This window comes from Pundamilia nyererei, unplaced genomic scaffold (assembly GCF_000239375.1).
Source record: "Pundamilia nyererei isolate P.nyererei 1_Seehausen unplaced genomic scaffold, PunNye1.0 scaffold00015, whole genome shotgun sequence".
Lineage (NCBI taxonomy): Eukaryota > Metazoa > Chordata > Actinopteri > Cichliformes > Cichlidae > Pundamilia > Pundamilia nyererei.
The window spans coordinates 2,455,347-2,472,877 of NW_005187416.1; the positions used below are offsets into that span (position 1 = coordinate 2,455,347).

At 39.7% G+C, this 17,531-nt stretch overlaps 1 protein-coding gene across 2 annotated transcripts in view; it reads right to left on the reverse strand.

The window, feature by feature from the left end:
* doc2b (double C2-like domains, beta) overlaps positions 1 to 17,531 on the reverse strand; it is a 174,726-nt gene that overhangs the window by 18,075 nt on the left and 139,120 nt on the right. For both annotated transcript variants that reach the window (XM_005725413.1, XM_005725412.1), the window contains one exon: positions 1,131 to 1,285. In XM_005725413.1, coding sequence (XP_005725470.1) covers positions 1,131 to 1,285 — 155 coding nt within the window. The remainder of the gene's footprint in view (positions 1 to 1,130; positions 1,286 to 17,531) is intronic.

The window sequence follows — 17,531 nt, forward strand, 5'->3', positions numbered from 1 at the left end:
AGTGATGGACCTGCCAGTTCTAGTGTTCTATGCCAATCAGGCCGGGGGTGAGCAGAGGGCTCACTACAGGACGCTGGGCCCTCATACCACTCTCATGAAGTCTGTTTCTGATTGTCTGGTCTGAGACATTCGCATCACTGGCCTGCTGGAGGTTATTTGGTAGGACTCCGACAGCGCTCATCCTGTTCCTCGTAACCCGGTCCTCCTGATGGGATAAGGGCCTTCTACCGCCCTGTACATCTATCCCAGCGTAACTGCCTGTTTCCTGGTATCTCCTCCATGCTTGTGTTTTTCAGTCAGAAAGAATCAGGAGGATAAAAATGTCAGCGGCCCCCACCTGTAAAGCCATTCCTGTTTTAGGGGTTGTCTCATTGTTGCCCCTCCAGTGCACCCGTTGTTTATTTCATTAACATCAAAGCAGCCGAAACTGATTAACAACCTCCTCTGCTACTTTGACCAGATCAATATCCCACAGGTTTAATTGACTTGATTGATGCTATACTCTGACTAAAAAGTGAGAGTAGTGTATGTTCTTTTCTATTTCCTCTGCTCTGATTAAACTGATTATCAAACTTTGACAGTTTTACTTCCTCAAACTTCTGTACATGACTTTATAAATTCTTGTTCCTCACAACAGTGCCCACTGCAGTCACCAGAGATACACTGAAGTCTGGCAAGTCGAGAAACAGAAGATCATCTGACAGGTTGTAGCAAACACTTCTCTCCTTGTTATCTAAGCACGGAGAGGTAGACCTGAAAGTGAGTGCTTTCAAAGGTGTGTAAACATGGCTGTGTATGAAGTTATATTAAGTACAGTACAACAAACTGCAGCATCACGCTCGTGGTAAAAACACGTTTGCTTTTCTTCCCTTTTCCAAATAAGTTAATCTGGAGCACCTGTCTGGTTCTATGATTGCTCCCTCGTCAGAGGTTGGTGCAGATCTCAGGGGTGAATAAAATGAAAATAAAATTACTACTGATAGATAATGACTGCCAAAACTATCAAAGTAAATCCCTTATTATCCTTTTTGCTTAATTGGGGTTTTTAACCTTATTAAATCTGCTCCCTGGAGATGGTAAAACAGCCCCAGTTTCTTTTTGGATGTGCCTGCCAGTGTTTGCATACTGACGTTTTGACGTAGGGGTCGGAGAAGCCGTTGGCATCCATGGCGGCAAGGTGAGCACAGCGTATGATGCCCACTACCAGGCAAGACTTCTGGGTGTTGTACTTCAGAGAAATCATGATTCGTCCACGTTCCTCCAGAGACTTGTCTTCCGTCTTGACCTGCAGGGTGGAAATAAGAAGATTTAGGATTCAAAACAAGCTGAGCTTTCAGAAGACTGACAGTTATGCCAACAAGCGTCTTGGCCAAAAATCAAACGCAATTATTGAAGAAAGTCAAGCGACTCACAACAAAAGGATGATGGCGGTGTGACCACAAACATCTTTAACATACAGTCTTTTATTTTTATCAGGCTTGGAGGAACTTTTTCTGTCACCTCTAGGTCAGAAGTTTAACTACACATGTAATCTCTGCGATATCATAATGTAGAAAAAGTGCGGTTTCAACAATATGTCTCACTTTTTCTACATTAAAAGAGATGCAGCGATAGCAAATGAAAGAAACCTCTTGGGTTTAAATAGTAAGAAATGAATGAATTAAAGTTCTAGTAGCTCATTGTTTAGACCAGCGGTCCCCAATTCCCGGGCCACGGGCCAGTACCAGTCCGTGAGTCGTTTATGGTTTATGTTTCAGGGGTTTTATCATTATTTGTTTAGCGTTGTTATCATTAACTCGTTTTCCCTGGGTCTTTTTTTGTGTGTTATGAGTAAATCTTCTTTTTTTTGGTACCGGTACTGGTTTTATTTTGTTGTATTTATCCACGACACCTTAAAGGCCTGTCCGTGAAAATATTGTAACCAGTCCATGGCGCAAAAAAGGTCGAGGACCGCTGGTTTAGACTGTCCTGTAGTTATAAAACTGAGAGCTTTTGATAATTTGTACAAAACTTTTTCCTGTTTGGATCCACTTTGTAAAAGCTACATTTCTATAGTCGTTTCTGTCATTTATTTGTTTATCTATTACTTATTAGGTGTGGTATGAATGGTAGTGGGCGATGTCTTTATCAGTAGGAAAAGCAGTAAAACTTATGAAAATACAGTTAGAAGTCTAAAATTTATGCCCTCATTTACATTTTCCAAAGCCATCCAGTGAGCCGGATTTAAGTCTATAGTAGACGGATTCCCGGATCTAAACAATATAACTTAATCCTTAAAATTCTCCTTACTCCATGACTTAAATCAAACTGGGAATGCAGCTTGATATAAGTTGATTTAAGGTCTTCTGCTGGAAAAAAGGGAAATCACAGGCTAACCATCTCTCTTCTTGTGTCCGCCTCCGCTTTCTAAAATTGAAACATTTTCACTTACATAAGCCGAAATGCAGTGAAAGATGTGATTAAACCCCATCTCATCTGACCCATACCTTTTGCTTAAGCTAGAAACTTCCAGGATTTTGGAGGAACATCTTTGTAACCATGCCATGTCCTTGGCACAGAGACTGCATATTGCTCGTTTGTTATTTTGAAGGGTCCCTGAATTACTCAGAATTTATTAAAAAGAAATTAGATGTCTTGGCCTTTGCCTCTCTCATTGCCACTACAATCATCCACCTACACTCAAGTCTTCAAAATCTGTCCGAGTCCTACTAAGAAATGTCACATGGGTGTCTTTCCTTTTATGTTTTGGTAAAATACTTGCAGCCCCCCATTGATTACACACGTACTGCTTTCCCATGTTATGTACTTGAATTCTCAGGGATGTTGAACCTGTGCTGCACAGCTGCTTATATAAAAGCAGTAAAACATTACCTCATCAGGATCCAGTGAAGGAGTGGGAGGACAGGTCTCTCTTTTTTTTTTTTACCTTCTTTTAATTTTACCTTAGTCTATTCTTGGCTTGCTCTGGCTCTTTGTAGCTCGGCTTCTGTCTTTGCCAGGACATTTCTGTTCATATGTAACCTGTAAAGTTTCCAGCACCTACAGTCCTAGCTGTCTAGACAAGTACGTGCCTTAAAAATCAGCCAAACACTGATTGGCTGATTGATCCCATCTCCGTTGTAGATGATGAGTTAATGGCCTCATCAAAATTAATTTACCATGTTCCTTGAGACAAGAAAAACATCGGAACTGACACATGATGTTAAAAGTGTGTCTCCAAACGCAGCACCTCACTCCCCCCCCCTACCACAGATTTCTATATAAACAAATTCTCTCTTTAAACAGGAAGTCTCATTCTTAGGCTGCTGGATAGCATCAGTCATACTGACACCATTGCAACTGCATCAATCATAATCATGCACAGTACACAACTTGATAGCTTGTTAAATGATCATAAGGTGCAGTCAAAATGTGATGACATGCCTCAGGAACAGTAGCAAAATAGGACAGAGAAACTAAAGAGACCACATCCTAGCCACTGAAACGTTCTCACCGCGTAGCTGGCTACCAAGTGAAGGCAGGAGGCTCACGATGGGTTCTGCAAGCTGCTGATACACAGCTCCACTTTCTCATTGTGCAAATCAAGTATTTTGAAATAGGAAACAAGCTTCTCCACAATTTCTTCCCAGTGTGCTTAAAAGTCCAGGAATTTTCCAATTCTCCCTCCATCCTGGGAGAAAGCAACACAATATGTAGCTTTCTTGGCACAAAAATAACATTACAGCATTAAAAAAAACAGGCTTCTTGAATGGTTTTGGAGGGATTTTTGTATGTGCGTATATACATTTGTTTTAAATAAAACATTTTTTTATAAACAAAAGAAAAAAAATGTTGTCTGAATAACCTTATCTCGATACTTCTAATTTACCCACACTGTTAGCACATTGTGCACAAAATTAAACACATATTTTTTAACATTCATTTATTCATTTACTCCGTGGCCCTTAGAGGTCAAACGGAAAGAAAACGCCAGCGAATTAAAAAAATGTTGCAAAAGCACACAAAACACCACATAAGTTGAATAAACCACAACGGAAATCAAAACAAAAGTGTTTCTGGGGACACAATAAGGTGACGGACCAGCATCAGTGAGCAAATGTTCTTATGTTCTATTTCTATTGTATTTTATTCAACTTCAGTTGTATTTTCGGTGCTTTTTGCAGCATTTTTCTTTTTTCCTGTGTTTTTTTTAAGTTTCAGTGTGATCCAATAATCCAATGAAAATAAATTCACAAATTTTCCTAGAAGGGAGATTGGATTTATTATACTCTTTGCTAGTTCCATATTGTATTCTTGGACTCCTGCAGTAGCTTTGCATGCTTCACTGTTCAAAAATAATCCTTATTTACAGAAACAGCCCCTCACTTCATCCTCTGACTGAAACACTTGATTTTAGCTTTTTTTAAGCCAGTTTTCTTCTGATTGGTTGCCCCTCATAAATACAAGATTTGAACTAAAGACCTGTTAAAATCTATCCCCTGTGACATCATACAGATCCAATGACAGAAAACATTCCATGAAACTGATCATTTAGAGTGGTATGACATGGCTCAGAGTGAAACTCTAGGCCAATATAATATGAGCATCCTACAGCAGTACATTTGTCTACAAGTCTCATCTAGGAGCTCGGTTTCAAGAGATTCTTGATCTCCCTGGTTTTACGTGATCAAATAAATCAGTAGGGAACACAAGTTCACTTTAACAACAAAAGGGAAGCCTTACAGATACCAAAATGTCATCACAAATCCTCGTCTTATAAAACATCCTTGCCGTTTTGTGTTCTTTTTGCACAAAAGTCCAACTGAGTTTTATTTATATAGCACAAAATCACAGCAGCAGTTGCTTTAAGGTGCTTACAGTTGCTCTGCCATTTAGAGGCCTCAATGGCAGCCTGAAAGCGGGTTAATCGTAAAGAACCAAACAAATAAAACAAACAAATAAACAAAAAAACTCTGTTGAAGTATAAACTTTGGAATATCAGTGATCATATCAGCTGTAATGATCTGTTTTGTCCTTGATAAAATATTCTCATAATGATTTTTTAAAAAAATATTTTAAAAAATATCTGCAGCTTCTGAAGATTAAAGATAAATTCTGCATGATTATGCTTGCAACAGCGCAAATAGATGAACTTATGCAATGCATATTTTCCATATAATGTATGCATTGCTCTCATACAATGTTTACTTTTAGTTTCCGATACCTGGGTGTCCACATCACTCAGGACCTGTCATGGTCCTGCCACATCAACACCCTGGTTAAGAAAGCCCGTCAGCGTCTCTTCTTCCTCAGAAGACTTAGAGACTTCCATCTGCCACTGAAGGTGCTCAAGAACTTCTACTCCTGCACCATCGAGAGCGTCCTGACGGCAAACATCTGCACCTGGTTTGGGAACCGCACCAAGCAGGACAGATGAGATCTGCAAAGAGTGGTGCGCCCAGCCGAACGCATCATTCAATCAGAGCCCCCTGACCTGCTGTCCATCTACACCAAGCGGTGCAAGTCCAAAGCTAAGAAGATTATGATGGATCTCTCCCATCCCAACAATGGACTCTTCTCACTGTTGAGGTCTGGGAAGCACTTCCGCTCCCTTAAGGCCAAAACAGAGAGAATGAGGAGGAGCTTGTTCCCCCAGGCTATTCGGGGCCTGAACCAGGTGTAGGACTGGACTCTCCCACACACGTCACTATAAGACGGGACTCTCACACACATCACAACACCACACGCACCACCACCACACATTTCCTATAATTTCTATAATTTATAATCTTTATAATCTCTTCTGCTATTTGCACATTCTTTACTGTAAATTCCTAAGTTAATTTGTAAATTTTGTAGTAAACTGTAAATTGTAAATATTGTAAAACTTTTTTTCTGTCATTTAATGGTCGGGCATTGTACAGCTACAAGCATTTCACCCCCATGTCATACTGTGTATGGTTGTGTGTGTGTGACAAATAAAAATCGAATTTGAATTTATTTACCTGCTATCTTGTAAACAAACTCCACCAACTTCTACTTCTTACCGACCTCCAAAGGTGTCTACAATTAAAAGGGAACTAATTTGGAACCCTGTGGAACTCCATGGAATATGGGGAGTAAAAGAGGAAAAAGACCCAGCAAAGTAGACACACTTTGTCCTGAGACTACAATGGAAAAGAAAAACAAAAACAGCCTGATTTACTACAGTATGAGTCAACCTATTACATCAGTGCTTGTTAGTTAAGTTATTGGTAAAACAGACCTGTACAACTACCAGTTATTCACAACAATCTTATGAATGTACTTTTCTTCTACTATACAAGTTTGCGTTGGCCCACAGAGCACTTCTTGTTATCTAGAAAGAAAAAAATACTTGAGTGTATGAAAATGACAGAAAGGCAGTTCAGAAGCCGAAAGAGCTTTTTTTTCTATGTCCAGTGACTTAGAAATGCAATTTACCAGCAACTCCTCCACAGCTGCTGATTATGTGAGTAATTCATCATTTTTTCCCTTTACCTCAGCACTTATTTTTAACCACACACACAGGATAAAGCCACTCATATCAACATAGCAAAGGCAAATGAGTCTAAAGAACTTTAAGCTAATCGAGAGCTACTTGAAAGTGCCTGGACCACTGAAAACTGTTTGTGCCATTTCAAATTAATATTCATTAGATTTTCTGTCTCAGTTCCTTCTCTCATCTCTGACAGACTGGATGCTACAGTGAAGTCAAACTGAAAAACCTTGATTTTACTGCAATAACATAGTACAGTACATTGACTCATTTACTTTTCAGGTGCTAAGTTTTATATGTTGTAGAAAATAACTGATAACTGATAACGCTGATATAGCTGTGTGGTTTGATTGTGTCTGGATCTGCCGTCACTGCCTTGGAGTGCCAGTGGGGCAACGATTTACTGTGAGCAAGGAAGGAAGTCCCACTGAGATCAAATCTCTTACACAAGGGCAACAAACTCAAAACATCTCAGAAATGCAACAAATACAAGGTAAAACGCAAGCTATACAATAAACAAATAGTAAAAAAAACACCCGTCAAAACATCCACATCTCAGTTTACGTTAGACGGGGAGGAAAGTTGCCGGAATTTGGATTGTGTGTCGACCACCCCCAGCAGGAGATAAAAAGCATCAACTTTTAGATGTAAGCTAGTTCATGTGGTTTTCTCTTCCCCTCACTGTAACAGCCGACTTAAATCAGTGATTCTCTTGTTGAAGTCACAGTGAATTTCATAATTAATCACTTGTGGGCCTGACTTGGTCAGGAACATAATTTAAATCACAGACATTTTAAGATGATTCGGAAAAGACATTATCTCCCCTAAATCACTTCAGCTGTGTTATGCGAGCTATATTTATTTTATATTTTGTGAGCTTTTGGGAGATTTTTTCCAACTTCTGTTGGTTTTCAGCAATTTGTTTTAATTTTTTTGTGTGTGACCTTAATTTGCAGTGCGTTTGACCTCTCAGGGCCACCGTATAAAACCCATAATATTTAAGAACCAGGCAAACCACTTTAATGTATGTGCAGTAGCAAAATGTCCTTTAATTTTGGTCATAGCATTTTTTGGACTAGTTTTTATGCTCATTTAAATTCTTGTTTGCTCTGTACCTGTTGCTTTCCTATGTATCAGTGACAGCTACCTGCTTGCATACTCAGTACTTGCTTTGGTCCTATTTCTATTATCCTCCTATTCTCTATCTTACTTGTTAAGCACCTTGGCATACCCTTGGTTTATAAGTGTGCTTTATAAATAAAGTTTATTATTATTATTAGTTATTTCTCACATACTTGTAAATGGAGTAATAGAGACTGGTGCATGGTGCATTCATAGATATATTATGAAAACTATGTACAAGACAACAACTACAGTCCCTGTTACTTTGACTGAAAGTTGCTGTCAGTATGTCAAAAGAAAACTTTTTTCTTTCTAACTCGATTTGCCAAATAATAAAAAAAAGTTTGCATATGTTCTGAAAATTTTCACAACTTTTAAATATTACTGGTTTCAGTTGAATGGACATTTTTCTGCATTTTTCAGATACATCAACAAGCAGGTGAATAAAATGCATGTTTATCAGATAACCAGCCATAAATGTCCTTCAGGAGTTCACAGGTGGCCAGAACCATGACTGTAAATGAATGACAATGAGCTCTGAAGCAGCTGGATGTATAAATAAGCACCTGTTTGCCAACAAGTCAAGATATCAGCTTAAAATATGATCACATGTCCCTATTGTGTGCATAAAAAACCTGCTCTCATTTCAAATGTGCCAAATGCTTTCGTTTTTTCAATGCTGCTGACATCGTATAATTTGGCACCAGTGCCTGGATGCATCACGTTTAAGCAGCAGCGAGCCAGGTCTGTCACTCCCAACCAACAAACAAAGCAAAAGACAAAGCTCCAAACGGGATGCAGTCCACTTTCTTGTGGCTAATAAACAACCCACCCATCCGTCACCTAGCCAACTCACTAATGGAGATTTTGTAGCTCGGGGCTGTGATCTCTCAGCGCCCAGCGTTGCTGCAGCTGGTGCATCAAAGAACCCTTGCACACCATAGTGAGTTGCAAGCACTATCTGGCAGAACAGCATTATTTGATGCCACAGGGTAGAAATGCATTATCACAACTTCTTTTTTCTGCCTCCAAGTGGCAAGAACCCCCCAAAAAATCTTAGAGACAATGACCAGTACCACTGGCAAGTTGTTGATGTAAAAACACAAAAATATACCTAAAAACATTGCAACATTGTCAACATTGACAGTAACAAGCTCTGAACACAAGATGAATAAAAGCTGGGGTCTACCACACCAGGCAAAATCCTAAGAGCTAAAATCCCGTGGGACTTCTAGACAGACAGACACACTGGTCATGGCTAACCAACCGGACATAGTAGTGGTGGACAAGCAGAAGGAGACAGGTGCAGTGATATACCAAGTGGACAAGCAGAAGGAGACAGGTGCAGTGATATACCAAGTGATAGCAACATGAGAAAGAAGAGATGAAAAGCTGGAGAAATACCAAGGACTGAGAGAAGAGCTCGAGAAGATGTGGAAGGTGAAGGAAACAGGAAACAGTGGCTTCTGCAGATCCCAGGAACATCATCCAAGATCTGTGTCCAGAAGAGAGAAGTCCAAGGAACAGCAAAGACACTGCAGAGGACCCTCAAGCTCCCAGGCCTTGGGTAGAGGACTTAAGCCTGAAGGATACATTTATATAGATACGTATCCACATAGCTGCCCACTTGGAGACAGCAGCCCAGATTTGAGTCTGACACGTGGCACTCTTTTGTTTCTCACCACTTTCCTGTCTATTTTCACTGTTTCACCATCAAATAATGGCAGAAATGCCCAAAAAATAATCCAAAAGAAAGTGCCCTCACAAGCTGTGCAATCTATGATCTTTGCTGCCTACACCCCCAAAACTCCCACAATAATCAGAAAACAATATTTAAATGAAGAGCAAAACTGGCATAAAGAAACAGCTCTGCAGACGCAGACTGCTGCCTCCACCACACACTCTTGTACTGTGTGTAGGAGACAGGGCTCAACAATCTGTCTAGCAGTATCCACAGCAGGATACTAATCAGATATCTCCAAGGAGCTGACTCTCCCCACATGAATCACACATGACTTTTACAAGACGTCTCACTGGACTGGTGACGACATTCAACTCATCTAGCGTGCCAACATGTTTAAGTTGCCACTTCAGCTTACTCTCAGATCCATTTTGTCCAGTTGTGATTTTGTAGTTTCCGTCTGCCTGTATCTTTTAACAGAGCGCACTTTAGAAATCCACGACAAACCAAGAGCGTTGAGACAAATACAGTAGCGAGGGAGGAAGCAAAAACATCAGGCTGCCTGGATAGTAACAAGCCCAGCATGCCTGACAAGCACTGACATTTTTACAGCACTCACTGTCTTCTTTTCAGTTTCACACTCACAGATCATTCATTTAGCCTGAACACCAGCCCTTTGCTAACAGCTCTTTTTTATGCCAGCATATAAATAATCCATACCAAGAAAGTAGCAAGTAAACTGCATTCACTGCGAGAGTGACCACAATGGATAAAATGACAGTATTTTTCGGACCATAAGGTGCACCAGATTATAAGGCACATTAAGGGAAACCAAACAGTCAGATAAACAAACTTTACTCAACTCATTCTTGCGTCCTCCACTTCCTATTCCCATGTTGTTGCAGTATATTAATGACCAGTGTTGGTCAAGTTACTTGAAAGTAACTATCAGTAACTAATTACTGATTACTTCACCAAAAAAGTAATCCCGTTACTTTACTAATTAGTTATTTTCAAAAGTAATTAATTACCTAGTTACTTTTTAAAGACACGATTTACAACCTGAAGAGGTGATAAAGCGATAGATCTTTCAGCCCAATTCTACTTTTTCTGCATAATCCATCATACAAAATTTAATCAAATGGAAAAGTCTGTTTTTAAAACTTGTTTTATCAGTTTTAATCTTTTAACTTTATGCATCAAGCAAAAATGTAATTATATGCAACATTCTCTGACTGGAAGAAATTTGTTTAACATTTAAACCTATTTTCTGCACATTCCAGCACATAAAATACATTTTTTTTGTGTGTTTACACTCAATCTTTCAAATAAATGCAAGTAAAACACAGCAGAAAATAAATAAAGTCAAAGACTCAGCGGTCCTGTTGCTCTATTTTCACCTGTATAGCAGGCGGAGGTTTGCCCATCTCTGTTAATGACTAACCTCGTATTGTGGATGGATTATCTCAGTTGTTCTCTCGACTGAAGTTTGGTCCGTTTGCAGCATCCTACCGTGCGATTGCATTTGTCCCTAACCATCAGGAACCCTCACATTAACTTTTATTAAGTGGAAAAAAGTTAGCGTTCATCCTCCAGCTTCACTGTGTTTATGTTATCCTAACATAGCTGTGTCACTAGCGATCACGTAGAACATCATTATATACCAGCTAGTCCAACTTCAGTAACCCTACAAACGTCACTGCTGTTTAGTTTTCTGTCTTCATTTATGTTGGAAGTGATAGCAGAGCTGTACGTTTAATTTTTCAGAAATCTCTCAGTCAGAACATGCTATATCATGTTTAGGTAGAAACTAGCGAGCTAACTTCCTGCTAACTTCTAACTCCTTAGCCGTAATGCTCCGACAATCCACCAAGCTGTGCAGCTTCATAGCTTACCAAAGTTGTACTAAACATTTTGACAGATTTTTGAGCGCCGTGTACAATCGGTTCAAGGTCAATAAGCACAACCAGAATTCATACATAAGGCGCACTGTCTATTTAAGTGTGCCTTATAGTCTGAAAAATACAGTAGATAAGAGTGTTTCAGAGGGACAGCTTAGGTAAGACTGCAATAGTTTGTACATGTGCACAGGAGGGATAATGGATACATTGGACAAAGGATGTTGTAGATGGGTCTTCCAGGCAGGAAGAAAAGAGAAAGCCCACAGGGAATATTCATAGATGTAGTGAGGAGGATTTGCAGAGGGTTAGTGTGACAGAGGAGGATGCTGGCACTATTTTTTTTTCCCTTTTCATCTCACAAACCTCAAAAATCACTATATGATGAATAAATCTGTTACTTAATTTTCAAAATGTCAAACAATCCCTTAAACAGGACTTTACAAGCCAACTGATGGCATCACAATGACAATATCCATCTTTCATATACCATCTTTGTATGAAATACTAGAGAAGAAAAACAATGGCAAAATGGTTTGAGTATCTTTGCTTGGATCAACCGTGGGGTGAAAATTCTTTCTGATAGTAACACGCATGTGTAAGGTGCTCATGCAGGTGTGAAACAGATTAGAAGCAAATAAGGGAACAGCAGCAGGAAAGGAGCACCCACAGGAGAAGAAGGAAATCACAAAGGATGTGCAAATCCTAACTGCAACATTTTGGCTCAATTTTCATTTTTCAAACTAAAAGCAGCATATGGTTTAGTGGTTTTAGGGTTCCTAATACACTGGAGTGGTTTGAATGCAAAGCCTAAATGTAGTAAAAGCTTTTCAAACTAAAATTTATGGATGTCTCCTAAGATGTGACTCCTCGTGCAGCTTTTATGAATCCCCGTTTCCTTTTTCTATTAATCTGTTCAAACATAAAATCAATTAACATAACCAAACACACCGCCGTGCAGTGGTGTTTACTTTACATTTTCCAGCTACATGTACCATTGCCTCAGGGAAAACTCAATTATGATTGGCTAGAGGATGTCCATTAATTGAATTTAATGCACAGCATTACCGGATACCTCCGATGAGACCATCTCCACATCACTCTGAATGAAAGCAGGCACGGTGCTAAATAATACAGTGAAATATGTCTCACTCTATGCTCGCTTCATTATTTTCTCCAAAGACTGACAACAAAGCAGCGCATACAGTAGGTAGCAACCCAGCACAATAATATTCCAAGTGTATTGACTGGGTCCCAGGTATTACACAGCCCCTCAGGGGTTACCAGGGAAACAGAGGTATTACCAAGAAAAATGTCTGATCATATGCCAGGATAAAGGGGAGGGTGTCTTTGACTGGTTCACACTATTCTCCCAGTAATCAATTCAAAAATTTAGCCATGCACTTTAAAGTGAAACCCCTTCCCACAAGCCTCCATCTTTTCGTATTATTTATGGTAACAATACAACAAAGAAATTCTGACATGCTAAGAGGAACACCAGTGTTTGTCTGTGACACAGGTCACGTCTGAATCTCTTTGAGAGAATGCGTGGGTAGTTCAGGATTTGAGGCTTTAAATGTGTGCAACAGGAAGCTGGGTTGAAATACATCTCCTGCCAATGTCCTGGTAGGATCTCTTAGATCAACACCTCTCTGAAAACAGTGGGGCGCTAACTATTGTGCTGATGCAAGAGAAGCGGCTGAGGCATACAGAGCACTGGCATTCACACACATATTCCACGCAGAGAGGATAAATAAAGCTGTGCCCGTAACAGCAGAGGTAAAAACAGGTGAGAGAAATTGTTGCTCAGAGGCTTAAGAGGAATATTTAGGCTTCTCAGTCTCTGGTTCTCTCGCCTTTAAGGAAAAAAAACACAAAACGCCTCGTTTGTACTTGTACTAATGTGATTATCTCCTCATTCAAACTTCAGTTCCCACGTCTGGCTGGAAATGCTGAAAAATGTCCATGTCTGCAGTAGATTTCAATGAGGTAAAAGCAGCAGCCTCGAACAAATGAAGCCAAAGCTCAAGGGAGAAAAAATGCAGCTCTCTGAACCGGCACAAGAGGCTGCCCCCAAAAACATGACAATGCCACAGACATCAGATCAAAACAGTGAAGCCAGCATAGGAGCATCTTAAACCTGTTTTTCTTGAAATGGCCACCGGGGGCAGACTGCTGAGGTTGCAAAAAGACTTATTATTGTACAAGTATATGGGAAGAGGCTCCTCCCTTCCCTTGGTTTAGGTTTCACTCGACTAAGTGTTTGCGGACAAGTCAGACTCCATCTTCTATGCAAACTATCTTGACTGGTTTTCTTGTTCAGCATCCAGTTTGCAAATGATTTCATCCAATCACAGCCAGCAGTTTTCAGGAACTACTCAGAAATTGGTGAATACACGTATTTTCCTGCGGTTGCCAGACAGTTGGAGCCTTGTGTAAGTGAATGATTAATATTTAAAAACTCCAAACAGCTAAACAGCTAACATTGTGGTTCATGCATTTTAACAACAAACTGGCAGGCTAGCCTCTGACTTATCATTCCAAAAAAATTGAAGATAACAAATTGATAAAATTCACTGAAGTTTCCAACCAACTGTAAAGATGTCTCCTTGAATGTAAAACTATATAGTTTGCGTAAAATATAGCATTAAGAACACTAACATATCGGTGTGGAAGTGAAGTGTTAGAACCCCTGGATGTCAGAAATGTGAGAAAACCTTGTCAGAGAGAACAGAAAGATAAAGGTCTGTAAGGTATTTCATGTTCTAAGTTGTACAGGCCATCACATCCATCATTATTAACACTGTCACCCTTTAGCCACATGTGCCATACTCTTTTGTGGCTGAATGCTTTCAGCAAGCATTTGGCATGATGCCGTAGTAACTGTTTCCAGGAAAGACAGATGAACGGCTTTTAAACACGGGCTTACATAATGAAACAAAATACAATTTGAAATTACATAAAATGTGGCAACAGGGTGAGCTACAAATTTGAGGCCTTCTATTACAGCTAAGCCTTTCATTGTCCAACTGAGTTGAGGGAATACAGAAATGTATTGTACAGAGACACTGATCCAAGATTCATTGCCAGATTAGGCTGCTGGCTTCTACTGTTCAGGGCCTCTTGCCGTCTCCTGGTGCCAGTGCTCATTGCAGATCCAGAGTCCAGGCTTGGAGACTCATCCATTAAATTGAAAATGGGCAATTGGTCAAACTCACAATGTTGGCAGGCACAGCAGTCCAGCCTCATTGAAATTACCAAAACATACAAAGTGTTCCTCAGTCTTTATGTCAGCATGTACAAAATATTCATTGGTTCTATATTCTAATAGATGAAGTGCTGCCTTGAATATAGCGTTGTAAGAGCTTTTAAATTAAGAATTCTTCATGTTTTCATGTCTGAGTGTCATTTGTAAATGTGTATACAAATGGTTTGCAAACCTCCAGCAAACACTCACTAAACTGATTGGGGGAAAAACTTATATATTCTTTGTGACTAAGGTCACCCACTGATCTCTAACACTGTGCAATTAAGTTCTAAGGGGAAGATGTCTGAAATTTAAAAACACTCCAAAATCATAGTATTTACAAAGATTTTAGTAGTTTTCTGTTGAAGAAGGTAAAACAGTAACAACTTTATTTAGCCACTGTTAGCTGCTGTTAGCCGCTGTTAGCCGCTGTTAGCCGCTGTTAGCCGCTGTTAGTGAAACTATATTTGTAGTAAGGGTGTAAGATTTCTCCAAGCGATTATTCACGCTTGGTGAATAAACTCTCATATGTTGTCAGACTGTAACTGACTACACGAGACTTGAGGAGGAGGAAGTCAACACATTTTATTAAGATCATGATCGCGTTGTCTCTTTCCTTTGCATTTTAATTTCTTTGTTGTCCCTCCACTGCACTCGAATGTCTACACCTTTTTTTTTCTTCTCTTTTCTGCCTTTGGTGTACTACATTATATATTTGGCCAGTCTCTAGCCAGACACGTAAAACGTTACTAGTCAGAAGGGAGGTATCCTTTCCGACCACTGTATTCAAATATGGTGAAGTAACATGGCTGCTTACATGAACCACAAATCCCCTCCTATGTATTTTTAATAGATTCATTTTAAGTTTATGAGAATGCATCAGTTTGTTGGAAGATGAAATTACACACTAATCTATGTATATTCATGAATACAATATACATTTTCATATGACCCAGAATGACCCTGAAAAATGACCTTTAAGACTTTAAGGTTACATCAAAGCTTTTCTGTGTTTTCTACCCAATCTACTGACTTTTATATAAGCCGAAGAAGCCAGTTAAAAGGCTCCACTGTCAAGACCATCAATAAGACAGGCAGTGTGAGCTGCTGGATGAGATGATTAAATGGTTGCTCTATTCTCCCCGGCACACAAAACAACTTCCTGTTTTCAGACAGAGCTCCTCATCCAAGCGCAAACAGAGCAGAAAGCTACCTGCCAGAACACCCTTTTCTCTTTTTAACCAGCAACAGTCATAGCTTCACTTCACTTTGCCTTGAAGCAATCTGTGTGAAAAAGGCCTATGAGGCCCTGTTACATGACATACGACAGGGTGGTCCAAAATAGCATGAATCTTATCTGAAGAAGAAATGAAACATTTGTCACCTTTGACGCAAATATCTGCTCTGCTTAAAAACCTATACAGCGATGATCTGAGCTACCCATCTTCTAAAATCAACTCTAGTTTTACTAAACGAATAGTAACGTGGAAATGAAAGAGCATGTCTGCTGTGCGTGGATAGGTATTATTTGCTGTAGATAGCTGTTGTAAAGCTGCAGGCAGCAGTGTCATGCAGATATACCTGTGAGTCACGTTGTTTCATGTCAGCACTGACAGTATCTACTGATCACACTTTGCAATCCCTCATCTGGTTGTTATCTCTTAGACATGCAGATTTTTGCCACAAACATTTAGATGCAACGTTGCAAATTGTAAACTTACCCGCTTTACCTACTAACCTACTACTAAACTACTAACTAAACACAAAAAATAGCATTTTTAACACCAATACTGCTTTCTGCTCCCGAAAATGCTCAAATCTTTGAATGGCAAATGACTACAAAACACTTTAAATGTGGTCATTTTTGGAAGCACTTACATAAACAAACCTCGGTACAAAATCAAAGCCCAGATTGTTCAATGAATAGTAGCTGTTTGGTCCCAGTTTATGCACAAGCATATTTTTGTATTTTTGGATGCTATTTCTCACTCCCACATAGACAACAAAGCATATGAGTGAAGCAACAGGAAGTTGTCTCTCCAAACACAAGACTGTGCTCCACACTCCAAATATGGATGGTCCAGAATTACACTGCATCCACTTTTTTTTTTTTTTTTAAACCATAAACTGTGTAGGCATTTTCAAAAGGATATTCAATCACAGTTCAATGATACTTCACTCCACTCCCATGCTCTCATAACGCATAATCCACTCCCGCACCCCACTTATGGGCTCAAAACCCAAGGCTCTAATCTGTCATGTGCTTTAAGCTAAATCCTCCCGGGTCCTGTTGTTTCTTGCAATTACCAACATCTATTATATGGAGCACCATGCCATGCCCTGTTGGGAGCTTTTGTTATACTATTATAATGCACCACTTATTATCTGGATTTAGTATTACCAGATATTTAAATTTGTTCGCACACACATTCTGTCCCAGTGAAACTAATTAGAGGTACAAGTTATCAATAAAACAGACCGCATGCCTTCCTTAATTACTCTCCGTGCAGAACTGCAGCTCAGGCTTTGACATGCAGCTGTGTATCTGAACAGAAACAGTGAAATGATTGCTAAACATCAGAAAATATCTGCTAAGTCTTCAGCTTTTGCTTCTTTAGACTGCCTATTGTGGATTTTAAGGTTTGTTTTGGATGAATAAGCCAGATTGCAGGACTGATTTTATCCCGAGTTTAAGAGTTGGAAAACTCTGTTTATTTTTAAATGAAATCTGCACCCCCCCCAAATGTCTGCTAGTGATCCAAGAGTTTGGTTCAACTGATCAGCATTTAAAGATGTGTTTGCTCATTTGTTCTGGCTCTGAACTTTGACATGAGCAAATAATCGTATGCTTCTATGATGAGTTTTCCTAGGGTGCCAAATTGCGGCAGGTGTTAATTAGGGATGGGTACCGGTATCTGGTGCCTTTATGGCACCGGTTCTGACATAAACGGTAGTAACCAGACCGAAAAGCAGCGCACATTTCGGTGCTTTATTTCCTGAGATGTCATACACTTTGGATTCTAGCCAATCATTTTACCTTTCCGAGGATAGTAGGCGGGCCCAGGTACGTACGTTCTTTTAGAGCAG